Genomic DNA, 16,515 nt, shown 5'->3' with positions numbered 1-16,515 from the left:
ATAGACAATTATTTCAATATGCTTACTTCAAAATATGATCTTCCCCCTAACCGCCTCACACAAACTAACAAAAAATTATTTCAAAATACTTATCAGGATATGATCTCTTTTCTTGTGTCTCACAAAATCTATATCTTAGTCTAAGGTGCTCTGTGTGTGTGTGTGTGTGTGTGTGGGGGGGAAGAAATGAATGTCAAAAATAGTCTTATGGTTCTTAATACCATCTATTTCTTACTCCCCCTCCTATATTAGAGAAGAAATAAATGTCAAAAATAGTCTTATGGTTCTAAATACCATCTATCTCTATTTCCCCCTCTTATCCCAAATAAAAATGAATGTCACAAACATGTCACAAAAATGAATGTTACGGAAATGGCATGAATCATGTAGAGAACACACACCAAGAGAGGGGAATATGAAGGAAGCATTTTTGCTCTTATAAATGAGCATCTCACAAAATACAACATAAGCTAAGCATGCCATACATACATGGGCACTAGAACTATAACACAACTACATCTAGAATGCGGGATAAGATAAGTTGCATATCTCGCTTATTGGTCACCAGTGTGCTCCTCCCATTAGTGGACTGAGCAGGTGGATAGAGATGTGCATCTCCATACATCTCAACACTTCCCCTCATGCTCAAGTAATGAGGAGGATGAGTGCTTGAGCTTGAACTACTCAAGCAATGTACTCCCCTAAACTGGCAAAATTAGTCAAACTTCTCATAGGGAAATGCCTTTGTGAATATATATCAATCTTCTCTCAAAAGAAATGGTAGTGATCTCTATGTGTGTTGTGTGAGCATGAAACATAGGATTATTAGTAGCTAGCATGGTGTTGGTAATATAATCGCAATAAAGAGGTATCAAATCCACCACATCATATTGATCCCCTCTAGGCGATACTCGCACGCACAAGCTCACACTTCCAAACCCTATTTGGTCTGGATTTAGATAAGGCCTACAACAAAGTCAAGCGGGATTTCATTCTGGAAGTCCTTTAATGCCTTGGGTTTGGTGATGAATTTGCCAACCTATTCTCCGTGCTATCCAAGAATGCTTCCACCATTTTATGTCTTAACGGAGAAGTTGTAGGCTACTTTGATTTATGTTAGTCTCGTGAGGCAAGGTTGCCCAGTTGCATCACTATTGTTTGCGATATGTACAATGCCTTTTATGGTAATGCTCAAAAGATATGTGGATGAAGGATGGATTAAAGGCCTGGTACTTTGCTGATAATATGATCGTGTTCACTTAGGAAGATATGCAAAGTGTTTATGCTTTAATAGAGGTGATGTAGCTCTATTGCAAGGCAACTCACAAAAGAGTTTTGCCCGTAAGTACCAGTTCAAATGCTATCGACGGTGGGCAAAAAATTTGTCAATGACTTGGGTAGAAGGGGTGAGGTTATTAGATACCTGGGGGCTCCAATAGGCTTGGGGGTGTAATACAAAAGTTTTACTAGTTTTTACAAAAATCAAATAAAAACTCAAACTCTGTAATGAATTGCCTCTAAGGCTAGAATGCCAGTCTTCTTATTGTCAAGCATATTCTCTCTGCTGTGGTAATGTATGTGGCTACCATTTGGTGCTTCAAGCATATTCTCTCTACTGGAATAACGTATGTGGCTAGCATTTGGTGCTTCAAGAAAAGTCACTTGATGATAATCAAATGGTTGCTCCGAGCATTACTCTGGGCAGAAGACAATGGAAAGAGAAAGATGCACTATGTCCCCGCGACAGTCTCAAAATGTCAAAATTACAAGGGGATTTTGGGCTATCGAATATTAGGGTCAAAAACTAGACTTTGGTTTTTGAGAAATGGTTGCCCAAATTGTTCTCTGACACCTTGTGTAGGCATTGTTGAGAGGTTTATTGAAAGGGAAAGGGTAGAGGTGTTGGCCCTTGGCCATGCCTGACATGGTATGATCCTGGTATGTTAAGCTTTTCTCTAGTTTTCCTCTAAAGTAATTGGTTCAGATACAATGAGGGGCTTGGTGTATGCTTGGAAGCTTTGTGTGGATAAGATGAAGTGGTGGTTTAAGAGGGGATGCCTGTTTGAGTGAGGGCATCTGATGGAGTAGAGCAGTCTCTCAGATACCAACCCCACTTGCTGATTGTGGATCGGCGCCAGGCTAAGTCCATTTGTAGGAAAGGGCTATGTTCATGGAATCAAATTTGTGATGCATCTATAGGTAACTAGCTTGAGCCCAATGCCATGTGAGACAAATTTTCCTTGAATGAAAGGGAGCTCTTGTCCCTAGTCCTAACCATTTTAGATATGTTACTTGAGTCATGGCCCTCAAATTGTGACGAATCCAAGGAGTGGAGGGTGAATTAATGGTTTATAAGGAAGACCACCATATTAAGGAGGATTTCTGCTAAAGTCTTGTATAGAGTGCTCCTGGAGTCACAATTAATCATGGGGTTTTCTAACAAGAAATGGAATCTCCACAGATCACCAAGCGGGTGGAGATCTCACTTTAGAATTGTCTAGAAGGGATGTAGGACTTCTAGCGAGTATGTATAACTGCCAAGTCAAGCTTTGTTAATGTGGAAATTATTACATCAGTGACTCGTTGTTCAAGCTAAACTGGCAAAACATGTATTGATCAACCCTTCATGTGCTCTTTGTGGGAAAGCGATGAAGATGCTACGTCTTTGTTGGCAATGCTCGGTGGTGAGAGACTCTTTGGACAAGATGGAATCAAAGGTAAGGAAATCTGGGTTGATGGAGTGCTTTTTCCTTGTTGATAAATGGAAAGCAATAGTATTGGGTGATGCCACTGGATTTATTTCGATTGTTTATGCGTGCTGACCGCTACATCCGAGCTACAGTTTTGGTTGTTGTTTGGCCCATAAGGAATCAAATTGTGTTCTCTAGTGTAGTTAAAGTGGGATACAAGGACACAATAGCTTTGAAAGCTACTAGAAGTGGCCTCATAGATGTTGTTAAGGTGGTGATGACAAAGTAGGATTCTCTGGTGGGCTCTTGCCTTTTTGAGTTAGTTAAGCACCTTTATGCTAGTTTCTTTCCCCAGTGGGGGTGTCCTTCTCCTCAATCCCATTGCCGTCTTGTTTGGCCCAATTTGTATGCTGCTTGTGCGTCAAGAAGATCTCGATTCCACCTCACTTCTAAGAATGAGACTTCGGCATTTCCAAGGCCAAAGACTCCACCATTGTCATCTTGAAATCTTGCTTGCATGTAGCTTTGGAGGGCAAGGTCTGGGCGCTATGATAGCTATTGGAAATCAATCAACCGATGGGAATTACAAGATGGAGGATTGGATGAGGCAGGTTCATGAATTGAGGAATGTCTGAAGATTGGCATCACAAATGGGCCATTTGGAAGCGCTCGTGAATCTCTAGAAAAACTCTTACGCCAAATCTTGAGTGACAAAAATTGCTACGAGAATTGCAGAATGGCTACAATGTTAGGGAGGAGGATTCGATCAGGATACAATCAAGCAAGTTCATGAATTCATGGATTGATTTAAGGTTGGCAGAAGCTCACAAATTGAGGGGTGGGCTTCAAAAATGGGCGATTTGGACTTCCTACTTGCCTAACTAGATCTTCTTCTCATGTGGCTATTGTCTGTGTAGCTTTGTTGGAGTTGCTTTTGGCTATTGTCTACTTTTGGCAGATACTAAGCTGCTCATGTAGCTATTGTCTGTGTAGCTTTCTGAAGCTGCTTTTGGTAGAGGTTTGAAAAATCTCGGCTAATCAATACTCTCAATTGTAGGATGGAGTTTTGAAGGTGGAGGGGATAAAGGATAGAGCGGAATACTACCTCGAGGCTTGCAAAATTGAGACTTGCGGTAGAAAGGTGAAAGTTTGGATTACATGGAGAGCTGATGCCAATGATGCATGAAGAGGAGCAGAAGATGCTAGTAAACTTTAGAAAAGGAGGGGAGTGTGGGCAAGGCAAGGAAGTGGAGTGGCAGAAGAGAGTGAAGGTTGAGCAATGAGATGGCGAGGCATATCGTTGAAGAGAGGAAAGAGACACAGGGAAGAGCACGGAGGCAAGGAAGAGAGTGAAGAGAAGGGAGGGAGAGAGGGTAGCGAGGGGAGTGGAGAGGGAAGGTGAGGGAGATGGACAAGCGGAGAGGAGGTGGAAGGCAAGGGAAGAGGCAGAAGGGGTGACAAAGCGGGAGAGGGAAGCTAGGTTAATTGAGAGCTTGTCATTAATTAGAAGTTTAGAACTTAGGTTTAAAATTTTAGTTAAAGTACCCTAACGAACTAATAAATTGAATTTTAAAAGTTGAGCAAGTATGTCCCCCGCGACAACTGCCAACCTTTAATGGAAAAAAATCAAAATTATTAGTTGCTGGTCTATTGGACTCTTACTTATGCATAATGCACACTAACACTTACAACTACAATAAAATCCCAAAAGGCAAGGCCTTAATGGGATTCCCACTTTATTTATGTAAGTGGCCACACGTGCTCAATGTGCTCTAGAGCACTGAGAACCCCTCCTAGATAGAGCATCTTCTTGCACATAATGTGGCAAGCTCTTTTTCAAGTGGACTTTCAGCTTCCATCATCTAAGGACATCTGACTTCATTTCTGATGTTTGTCTCCTCTCCATTTGTCTTGAATAGAGAAACAATGAAAGCTCCATTCTCGATCAAGTATCCTAAAGCACTTTTTAAAGTTGTAGCGTCAAACCTCTAACACACGAGCATATGAAATCAACCTACACAATGGTATCTTGAGTGAAGTACTTTTGCACTTGCCAATTACATCACCTTCCTTTTCCATTTGCACCTCCACTTGATGTGCTATATATTCAAATTTATTTATTAAATAATTTTTAAGCATAAGAATTATTTTAAAGGCTACATAATAGGCACATTATTAAATATTGAATTTAAGATATTAGACCCCAATTGTTGTTTTAAAACAGGAATGTTTTTTCTTAGTTTATTAATTTCCTAGATGTTTATTAATGTTTACCAAGGTTTCCTATATAATTTCCTATATAATTTACCAAGGTTTCTGAAAACACTGTAAAAATTCTTCCATTTTAAAAAACTTTACAAATAATAATGTTGATGCCATACTTCAACATTGGAAGCATGCATGACATCTTTTGTATAGTAGGAAATAATGTTGGTGCCATACTTCAACATGGGAAGCATACATGACATATTTTGTATAGTACTAGCTATTTTGGGATGCAAGACTTGTTTTTTTTTCTCAAAACACATTAAAAATGCTTCCTTTTTTTAAAAACGTTACAAACTTTAGTAGGCAATAATGTTGATGCCATACTTCAACATTGAAAGCATATGTGCCATATTTTGTATAGTACCACCTATTTTGGGGAGATGTGTAGGCCAATACAAATCACAAAATTGCACCAAAGAATCCCAGCAAGTGACATGTATGAAAAGTCAAATGATATCAAGAGTGAAAATATTTTGCAATCATTCTTTATAGATAGCATGTGCAATAGTAGAGGCAATGAAAAATATTCATGAAAAAGGATATCTACACACACATTTAAAGGCTACAAAGTATGGTCCCCTACAAAATATGTCCTTTACATCACAATAGATGGTCAATTTATTCAAATAGGGTCACGAATTGAAAACAATAAACTCTAAAGAGACTAACAATTTGCTATAGCAAAGTTGTTCAAGATTGTAAAGGAATCTTTTAGATACAAAATCTATTGCAACAAAATACATAACCTAAAACTAATAGCCAAAAGTTGACTAGAAAAACATGTTGTTTAGTCATCTCAGGAAAATCCAATGTCAAACCTTATTTTGTTAAATGTAAAAGTTCCAAAACATTGTTTTCATAAGTTGTCTAGTTAGAGTGGGTACTCAACCATGTGAAGATCAAATATGGCATAGTTGCTTTGTGTGCCAAGGAGATTCTAGAGTTTTGGGGAGGATAAGGTAAGAAGGAATCATATTCTAGAATGTGGACCCTCTTTCTACTATGGAGCACACCTCTAAGAAAGGAGTAGGAAAAGGGAAGGAGAGGACACCTTTCCCCCTGAGAAAATAATGAGCAAGCAGAGCCCACAAGTCATCTCTTTCTAGAGAGGGCACCTTTTTTGAGAGGGCATCTCAAATGGACGACAAGACACTTCTTTTCCTAGGGAGATTAGGGAAAGGGCTAGAAAATGGGGAGCGAGTAGAGCTCGTAAGCCAATTTTTGAGGGCGAGAGAGCCGGCTTCTCCAACTTTTTTGGCCATCATGGGCGTGGTCACATATCAGGATACGGTATTGATTGTGGCTCCCAAATCGTTGGCATTGAGATAGCATGAGAGTAACAATGAGAATGACGGCGGTGCAGATTATGATTATGGAAGGGTTAAAATCGGATTGTGGATTTGATCAGCCCTTTCCTTGAGGCGGAGGGAGGAGGTGGCTATTGGAGCATGTGGGTGTGCGATTGAGTCCAACAAAATTTGTTGGGCTTGTTTGGTTACTATGTGCTGGAATGCCTTTAGAGCTTGTTCGCACGTGAAGATTCGTTGCAAATCGAGGAGAAAACTAGGTTGCAAATTCATTGGGCTCATGCATAGGCAGTCTCCAAGCAGTTTCAGATTGTTTTCAATGAGATAAGAAAACTCTCCCACGAGCATTTGCTACCCCTGGTTTTTTCTTCCTTCCAAGAAGGAGGGCAACCGGTTTTTTCTTGACTTGCGACCAAGATATGAAAATCTGCTCCACGCGAACTTGCAGATTGCCAACTCCACATTTTGGTTTCAAATCCAATGGACTTGCTTGTACAAGCTCTTAGTAGGCTACTCGAGCTTGCCTGCCTTGTCTGCATCCATCATGACCATGCCAGTCTATAGTCTCTATATAGAGAGTTTACCATGGGCCTATTTCCACGGCATGGAATTGTGTTGCTTCTTTGGGCATCGGTGGCAGGACGCTGATTGACGTTGATTAATAGCCAAAATTCATTTGTTAAGAGGGAGGGCTGGACATTAGAACTTGGCAGAAGCTGGTTGCAAGATTGAGAGCTTGACGTTAACAGGGAGGGAACTTGGCGAAAGCTGGTTTGTAAATCAGGTTTTGCACATTTGGCACACCCGTAGTGCAATGGAGTTGGGTACTACCATGTCTTTGCCTGCACAAATTGCGCGGTGAAATGCTACGCCCAATAGATGCCAGCTCGTGTTCTTGCTTACACAGATTCGTTTGCTTAGCTTTCGAGGGAACCAGCATTAGCAGGTTGTGTGCAACGAACTGCTCATACCTTTCATTTAGCAAGGCGGCGATTGAAAAATTTGGAATCCACCAGCTTGGGCAGGTTGCAATGAGGAGTGGCACCGCAATGCTTGCGTGGAGAGACGAAAACCCGGTCTTGAGTGTGGTGGCGAGGCTGTTGGCAAGTGGGAACGTTCTCAGTGTGAGCATTGATTGGCGATCGCGATTAGGTAAGAGGGCTTTCCCGCGATGGCAAATATGCCAGGATTTGCCATGATTTGCCTCAACACGGCATTTTTCGTTGGCAATTTTGGGCACTGCAGGTGCTCCGGTGGAGACGGAAAGTCTTCGTCTCCACCTGGGCATTACGGGGCTAAACCCCTTTTCTTGCCAAAAAAGCAATGATGGAAATAAATTTGTGATGCCAGAAGCTCTCCATTACTGACAATTACTGACAGACGGGTGAATGCTAAAGTATACAGGCTAAGCGGGGACGAACACTGCTATATTGCAAGGGGCTGGCATAGTTGCGAGCCTTTTTCTAACACTGAGAGGGAAAGGGGGCGGGGGGAATGGGCTCTTGTTGGAGATAAAAATGAGGAGGCGAGGGCGAAAGGGCGTGGAGGGAACTTGGAAGGAACGTGGAAGGTGGGGGGGAAGCTTCTAGATGACGTGTGAGAACAAAGTGCTATTTTTTGCATTGGCATCTTCGTCGTGGGTGTTCTTCGTTAGAGCTCCGCTTCGCCATAGCCATCGTCCTCTCCATTCATCCTTCAGAGCTCTGCTTCGCCATAGCCTTCTAATCCATCATCCTCTCCATTTGGGTTTCCTTCCCTTCCTTCATTTCCCTCCCCTCTGGCTATGGCCGATGCTCCCCCCTTCCCCTCCGACCTCCCTTCCTCCCCTGATCTTTCCCTCCCCTCCTCCTCCTCCTCCTCCCCTTCCTCCCCTGCCGACCCTGGTAGCTTCGACTGTAACATCTGCCTCGAACTCGCCCACGACCCCGTCGTCACCCTCTGTGGCCACCTCTTCTGCTGGCCTTGCCTCTTCCGTTGGCTCCGTGGCCACGCCACCTGCCAAGAATGCCCCGTCTGCAAGGCCATCGTCGAGGAAGACAAAGTTGTGCCGCTCTACGGTCGCGGGAACGCTGGATCCTGTGATCCCCGGAAGAAATCGGTGCCTGGGGATAGCATTCCTCACAGACCGACCGGCCAAAGGCCTGAGACGGCGCGTCCTCCCGAGAACCTCTTCCAGCAGCCTGGGTTCAATTTTATGGCTGGGCCTGGTGGTCCTATGGCTACCGCCCGTTTCGGAAATTTCACTTTCTCTGCTGGATTTGGACTGTTCCCATCGCTTTTTGGGTTCCAGATGCACGGCATCCCTGACAGTACTGGTTTTGGTCCTGGATATCCCTTTGGCATTCCCATGGGGTTTCATGGCGCTCAATCCTATGCACCTCCATCCACGGTATCTGACCAGCAAGAGGCGAAGCTTTCTAGATTGTTGATGTGCCTTGGTTTCCTTGTATTTTTGTATATAGTTTTCTTTTAGATCTACTTAAATTCGAGAAAACGAAGCCCTTCATTTGATTTAGCAGACCTCAATATCCGATGGTCGTGGTGTTTTTCTATCAACTTCTTCCGCTATGTAAAGGAGAAAAGGTGAACTCAGGTGAATTTTATTGTGAGCACATTACTTAAATGTGTGCTTGCGTTAATGTACCTACAATTGCTGTCAAGACATGGTCTGGTTGTACTTGGAATAATTGCAGATGGAGATAATTGATGATGAGCAATGTTCCGAACTCATTGACCGGCCATTAGATGAGGGTCATTGACTTCACATGGTATGTGTCTTTTCTCATCTATAGGCTTGTATCAAGGCTTAAAAAATCTGTCTATATATTTCAGTGCTCTGAATAAGTTGGTCCTATCTACCCTCTCCTCTCCTTTCTCCCTCCAACCTTGTTTCTTTCTCTTTCCTGTTTGTTTCGTTTAGTATTTCCTTTTCTATATTTTGCCGTCTAGGTAGCAGCATTGCTGTCCACCCCGCTGCTTTAGCGGGGCAAGCTGTTAGTTCACAGTTCAAGTAGTTTATGTTTTGCACGTGCGTGTATTGTGGAAGATGGAGGCTTTTAGTAGAAAATTCTGCTTTGATTCTTGGTCTGGTGGAACGCTCCTCTCTCAGTTTCTCTTATGTAGAAGGATAGAGCCTGTTAATTTGAAGTTTCTGCTTGATTCTTGGTTGTAAGCCGTGGATTCATCCCATTAAATCATGTGTAGGGACTGTCTTTTGCTTCGAGGTAGGTGTGAAATCGAATGCTATGGTATGTAGTTTATGTTATGCTGCTGTAATGAAAGGGCAATGAGGGCAATGAAATAAAGGCACAAGTTTTCTCTTCTTTTTGGGGAGTTTGCAACGTTACCTAGAGCTGACAGCCACTATACATGAGCATTGGATGTCGAGAATGTAGACACCATGGTCTAGAGTGCAGTTTGGCCAAATGCAGTAGAATGGTCAACTCTATACCTTCCTTCAGATCCTTTATACCAAGAGAACACTTCGAGCTAGTCATTCGGTTAGATACTAAGGTTAAATGCATTGGACTGGTAGGATTTATAGACTGATGTTCATGCACAAGGTTATCGTGTATCTAACCCACTAGCTCAGTGTGTTCTCTTGGTGAAGCTATAGAAGTGGGCGTTAACCCTACCATGAAACAACAGCTACTTCATTTGACGTCCACTAGCAAAGGACCCTTGCTGAGCACCGTACTCAAGCCCCTAAACGTGCTCTTTGCATGCTGCGTGCCCTTATGCTTGTTTACATTTCCAGACCAACATTAATGCACAAGGTCATTGTTACCGTTTGTGGAAACGTAAACAATGGGTAGGTAGCATCTAAAAAGCATGTTTAGGAGCATGAGTACTGTGCTGAATCTAAGCTTCAGCCCTGCAAAAAGGGTCCCTAAATTGTGTTTGCTTGCTACCGTATACAACAGTTGCTATTTAAAACTGGCAATGTTTATGAATGCCATATTTGACTTAGTGCAGTGTATGTGTTTGCAGAGGCGCTGCAAATCACATGCATTGTTTGAAGCTGTGTTGAATGAGATGGGATTACTAGTGGAAGCTGCTGGACTGGTTTGATAAGAGTAGCTTTGCTCACTAAGTTATCTCTTTTGCCTTTTAGATTTTTTCCATATCTCTTGTCCTCCCACAGTTCTGTTTCTCATTGTTCTTTTGCTCCATTTTCCAAAATTCAATTTCAAAATTGGATATATTCTAGTCTTATTAAGGTACACATAGATTTTTTCAAAGAGGATAGTATGGAAAGAATAATTGCAATGAGGAGCACGATTGCTGTATTGAATCCCAACTCTACTCTTCTAGGTCCTTCCAACTGTGCTTGTTTGCTGTTGTGGTGGTGTGGACCAGGTATGGTCGACTCCCTGCTGTACAAAGACTCATTGACAGACTCCTCATTTGAAGGCCTGCTGGTTGGGTTGTGATATATAGGGGACTATGATATTTCCGGTAGGAGTTGGATCATCCTTTTCGATGAGTGGGTGTTGGAGTCATCTCCTCTCCCCATGCTTGGGCCCCCTATATAAGAAGGGGGAGTGACTCGTGCAACATACCAGGTTTGAGAGGGAGACGAGCTATGGTGGCTGCCTTATGGCACTGTCTGGATGCATTGTGGGTTGCCATATGGGCATAAGAGGCCCAGCCAGAAGTGTGGGGCTGAAATGGCTTTGCTTTAACGGCCATTGATGGGCAGCAGAGTTGAAGGTCAAATATACCAGAAGGGGAGAGATCCAGGTCAACAGACGAGGGTTGATCTGACTGCATTTGAGTTGACCTGGTCAAGGACCTCAATTGGTGACCTTTAGCAGCTAGTATTCCGGCTGGAGGTTGGGGGCAGACCTTCCTCTCCATTATCTAATGGGGCCTCAGGGCGCCATTGTAGACATTCAATGCAAGGACCGAAATTTAATGGGAGTGCTTGGGAATCTACATACTCCCTAGAAAAGTACCAGGGGGGACAAACTCCAAGTACTTTTCTTTGCATGGACATTTGTCCATTTGAAGGGGAGGTAGTCGATGATGCGGGCTTTTCTTTTGAAAATAGTGTATATCTAGACCTTATTCAATTCTGTTTAACATGTTTCTTAAAACTTGTCTTTGATTTATTAACTGCAATTTTGAATGTTGGGGAGGAATATAAATTTCTTCAAAAAGAGATTGTGGCCATTGGGAAAATGGAGCTAACAGGGAGTAGGTGTTTCATGAAGAGGATGATGAGATGGATGTAGATCTTGCACAAGTGGCAAAAGTACTTGGCTCAAGATACCATTGTGTATGTAGGTTGATTGCATATGCTCGTGCTAGAGATTTGACGAGGCAACTTTAAAAAGTGCTTTTCAGTTTGAAGGATTCTTGCTCGAGAATGGGGCTTCCATTGTTTCTCTATGCAAGCCACATGGAGAGGAGACACACATCACAAATGAAGGCAGAATCCTTGGACGGCGGAAGCTGAAAAAAAGAGCTTGCCACTTTATGTGCAAGAAGATGTTCTATCTAAGAGGGGTTCTTAGTGCTCTGGATCAGATTGAGTAGATGCAACCAATTATAGAAACAAGGTGGGAGGTGTACGTGTGAGTGTGCATTATGCACAAGTAAGAGTGGTTAGTCCATCAACTAATAATTTTGATTTTTTGTTATTCTCTTTATACCAGTTTTTCATTAAATTTGGTCAAGGGGAACATCCTACTCTACTTTTTAAAAATTCCATTAATTCGTTTGTTAGGAGAAATTTCAAACTGAAGAAGAGCGTGTCCCCCTCCACCTCTTTCGTTGCCTTTCGCCTCCTCTCCCCTCGTGGTCGTCTCCCTCACCTTCTCCCTCTACTCCCCTCCCCTCTTCACTCTCTTCGGATACGCCTATTGTGTGCGTCTTGGCATTGTTGCTACGAAGTAAAAAACTCTCACCGTGTATAAGCCATCCTTCCCGGTGGTTTCATGTCGTGTGTGTGCTCGATCCTCGTGGTCGAGTTCGGATACGCCTACTGTGTGCGCCTTGGCATTGTTGCTATGAAGTAAAAAACTCTCTCTTCCCTCGTCTCTACTCTCTTTTGTGCCTCTCTTCCCTCTCTTTTGCCATTTGCCTCGCCATCTCCCTCTCTCTTTAGTGATCTACCTGGTTCTCTTCATGCAACATTGGCATCGGCTCTCCATTGAATCCAAACTTTCGCCTTTTTCCCATCGAATTTGCAAGTCTTAGTTTTGCAAGCCTCAAGGCTCTATCCTTTACCCCCTCCACCTACAAAACTTTATCCTACAATTGGGAGTATTGATTAGTAGGGATTTTTCAAACCTCCACCAAAAGTAGCATCAAGTCACACATACATTACCTATGTAAAATAGCTTTTGTTTGCCAAAAGCCCTCAAGCAACTCCACAAGCTAGGCAGACAATAGCTACGCGAGCAAAAGCTCTAATTGGGCTAGCAGGAAGTCCAAATTGCCCATTGGTGAAGTAGACCCCTCAATTCGTGAGTGTATGCCAACCTTCAAACGACCCGTCAATTTGTGAACTTGCCACATCGAATCCTCCTCCCTACCACCGAGGCCATCTTGTAGTTGTCGTCAAAATTTTTCACACTAAAGATTTGGCGCAACAGTTTTTTTTAGATTTGTGAGCTCGTGCTTTCTAATGGCCCATATGTGAGGCCAATCTTCAGACATTTCTCAATTCATGAACCTGCCTCATGAAAGGGAGCTCCTTGCCATGGTTGTCTTGTAGTTCTTGCTTGGTTAATTGATTTCCAATAGCTATTATAGCGCCCAAACCTTGTTGGCCCTGGGGATTTCCAATGCTACACGCAGGCAAGATTCCAAGGGGACAATGGTGCAGTTTTTGCCTTGGATATGCTATATAGTAGAAGACTACTTGGTAGTTTCTTTGAAGAAAAGAAGATGACTACGTTGTAGTTTAGTGAAAAATGTGTGTAAGTCTTCAGTTTTACTTGGTGCAAATTTGTTGCATTGCATCTTTTAACTCTATGTGAATAAGTTTGGCTCCATTACTTTCCAAACAAGGGAGTACAAGTACTCGTGAGCACTGCCTTCTATATTCAATGTAAAATTTTACTCTTTTTTTTTTACTATGGCGAAAAAAAAAGAATGTATGTGTACGTGTATGTGTATGCGTATGTGAATATATGCAATATGAAAGCATTGTCTATATATCAATACCATGTAATTGTTATGGAAATAGGGTCAATTATTGGAGCCATTCACATTTAGTTTCCTTTCCGAGAAACTGTGGTGGTGTTTCTCTTGGGGGAAATAGAAATTGTGAAAGAGTGCTTTAAGATTAGAAATATGAAAGTGTTTTCGAGCCTTTTGTTTTCTTGTCTTGTTGTGATTCAATATGTCTCATGGTTCAACAGAGGTATTTAAAGTGGTCGGATCTTGTTCTTCGGAATCTAGAAAAGATAGACAATCTCATGTTGGTGTTGACTATAATAAAGTACTATAGCGGATAAAAGTATATTAAGAATGTGTAAAATTGAATCTTTATTTTATTGGTACTTGAGATGTGCTTTAGCGGGGATTTTCAATTTTTGAGCAAAACCATCCAAGCATTTGAGCAAATTGGATCGGAATGTAGTTTTTTTGTGTCAAAGTTTATTAAATGAATCCAAATGTATGGACCCCTTTTGTAATTAAAGGGGTCATAATTGAGTTTGTTAGAAGGAAATATATCTACATGGGAATGGAGCAATGATAAGAAAAATGTCAATAAGCCAATCTCTCTCTCTCTCTCTCACACACACACACACACACACACACACACACACACACACACATGCACACATGCCTCCAAAAGGGACATGGCATGCTGAAGGATCATGATCACAATTGGAAAAATGAAGGAGGCTCCTTAATCTGTGAAAAATTCAACACCCCCACGAAAGGATTAGCTAAACTACAGTTAGCGGCTAGGAGATACCACTTAGATGGTCCAAAAATGTACCTCTCAAGAGGGAAGGAACTAGATCCAAACTGAGACCACATGGGTTAAGCAACTCACCCACTTGTAGTGGATCATAAGGAAAAAGGACAACCACAAATAATGATGATGTTTGGCGAGGAATTGAGGGGTGTCTACAAACCCCATATATAACACCTTCGAATTCGAGGAATTACAACAAAAATTATTTGACTACTAGGGAGAAGGGGCATTAGGGAAAGGAGCCCCTCACACCACAAATACCCTCCACCACCTTGCCCACTTCCCCATGTAATTACCTACAGTGCACCCGTAGCTAGGCGGCATGTATATGTTATCAAGGAGCATGGGAAAGGTACTTAGTACCCAAAGATCTTGTACATGTGAAATTATTTTTGTGCCTTCCTTCCCTTAGCTCAGTCACCAATGGCCACTTGAATACCCTATCCCAAACGGAATCTGAGGGGCATCGAGCCTAGTGCATAGAGAAGACAACCGGTCTTGAACTCCCTACACTTCAATTCTTATGACAACACAGTCTTCGAGACTCCCCAAGCATTGGAGAGAAGGCTGACATCCCTAGCGTGATGGCCGAGCCTTGACGCAAGCCTACTCAAACAACGAGAAGACCTCGACCGACAAGCTTGACAACCACTGAGCACTATGGAGGGAGCACAGGTGAATGGAACTATTTCACTCTCCCCCTCCTACCCATACTCAGACTAGTTTTCTTCCCTCATCAACTGATAGGAGCAGATGCACTATTGATCCATCAAGAGAAGGCACACTGCCTCCCCTCCTTTCTCATATGCGTTTGCACCCAAAAAGCTACCACCAGTACTAGCTAAAGGCTTGTCAAAGCCTGATGAAGCTACTGGGGATGACTCACAACCTGCAAGCCCTTCGCCAATCGCCTTGCTCTCTCCCTTTAGAGATTGCGGGTGATAGCTTTGGGGCATAGTATACATGAACGACAACCCGGTGGAGTAGATTAAATGTGCATTTCTAATATTTCGCATAATACTATGAGTCAAACACTCTACGAGTGAAGAAATACACACAAAATCTAGTCCATGAATGTAGAAGATAGTTACTGAGGGATTTCCCTTGAAAAAGCGGTAGTTTAACCTCTGCTTGTCATATTGCTACGACTATGTGACTTGAGTGCGTGATGCTATGATGCTTAGTGCAGACATACGAGCTACCTAAGCTTTCGAAAAGCTGGCCCAAAGTCCGTAATGATTAGAACACACTATTCAAAATTTTTGGACTTGTGTAAAGTCCAATTTGAGAAATGGACTAAAAAACAATCCAAAAATTTTGAATATACTAGTAATGTTGGTTTTTGAACTAGATTTGACAACTCAAAACAAAAGATTTGATGATGAAGTACTAAGGACATCAATGCATAACCAAATCTCTTACAAAGGTGGTCTACATAAACATCTTCATAACTTCACAAAAATCTCCTACAAAGGTGGTCTACATAAACATCTTCATAACTTCTTGTGAATTGAGCTACTATCACCTAAGAACATCAATAGATGACCAATAATAGATGACCAATTCTCTTAGAAAGGTGGTGTAAATAAACACCTTTATGTATAAGTGGTGTGCACACACATTTATGACCATTTCTTTTAGAAAGGTGGTGTACATAAACCCCTTAGAAAGGTAGTGTAGATAAATCCTTTTATGTGTAAGTGGTGTACATATACACCTCACTTGGTATTAAAAAACACCCTTAACTATAAAAATACATTTGACATAAAGTTTAAAATACACCATTAAGTATAAAATGGACCTCATAAACAATCTTTATACACAATAATGAGAGTAAAGAAATAAAAAAAGTAGTAAACTTTTTATTAGATATTCGCTTTACATAGAAGTTCAAAACATGTGATCACAAAGCCATCAGCCATCATGTTACTCAGTACCAATGTCCTCAATGCCAGGCCCTTGACTACCAGGGTCCTGAATAATAGGCTTCTTTAAGACTAGAGTCTCAGTAGCAAGGTCCTCGGTAGTTTGCTCTTCAGTTCCAAGGACCTGACTAGTAGGCTGCTCTAGAGTCTCATGACCAAGTTCTTGGTGAGTAGGGACCTAGCTACTAGGTTCCTGACTAGTAGGCTGCTCTGGAGTCTCTAAGATCATGGTTAAAGAACAATCTATGCCTCCTGGTAACTCCTCCTGGTCATGCTTTGCCTCGTCCATACCTTCTTTGAGTAAGGCTTCCTTGCTTGATCCACTTGCATGTCCTTGACCCAAGGTCAAGGGTGCCTTCCTCACTTTTAATTTCAAGGGAAGTGCT

General features: G+C 42.1%; 1 protein-coding gene across 3 annotated transcripts; it reads left to right on the top strand.

The window, feature by feature from the left end:
• The first annotated feature begins 7,840 nt into the window (after positions 1-7,840).
• LOC147888799 (uncharacterized) lies at positions 7,841-11,796 on the top strand. Of its 3 annotated transcripts, none has more exons than XM_087392731.1 (2): positions 7,841-9,033; positions 11,555-11,796. In XM_087392731.1, the coding sequence occupies exon 1, from the start codon at positions 8,049-8,051 to the stop codon at positions 8,736-8,738; it is 690 nt and encodes a 229-aa protein (XP_087248857.1). In that variant the 5' UTR covers positions 7,841-8,048; the 3' UTR covers positions 8,739-9,033; positions 11,555-11,796. The 3 variants fall into 3 exon arrangements, with proteins under 3 accessions (XP_087248857.1, XP_087248856.1, XP_087248855.1); XM_087392730.1 differs by lacking the exon at positions 11,555-11,796 and adding an exon at positions 10,625-11,183; XM_087392729.1 differs by lacking the exon at positions 11,555-11,796 and adding an exon at positions 10,256-11,183.
• The last annotated feature ends 4,719 nt before the right edge of the window (positions 11,797-16,515 follow it).

This window comes from Dipteris shenzhenensis, chromosome 21 (assembly GCF_047967505.1).
Source record: "Dipteris shenzhenensis isolate YYH24624 ecotype China chromosome 21, Dip_SZ_1.0, whole genome shotgun sequence".
Classification (NCBI taxonomy): Eukaryota; Viridiplantae; Streptophyta; class Polypodiopsida; order Gleicheniales; family Dipteridaceae; genus Dipteris; species Dipteris shenzhenensis.
Note: the sequence above shows the minus strand (reverse complement) of the source record. Positions and strands in the feature narration are given on the sequence as shown.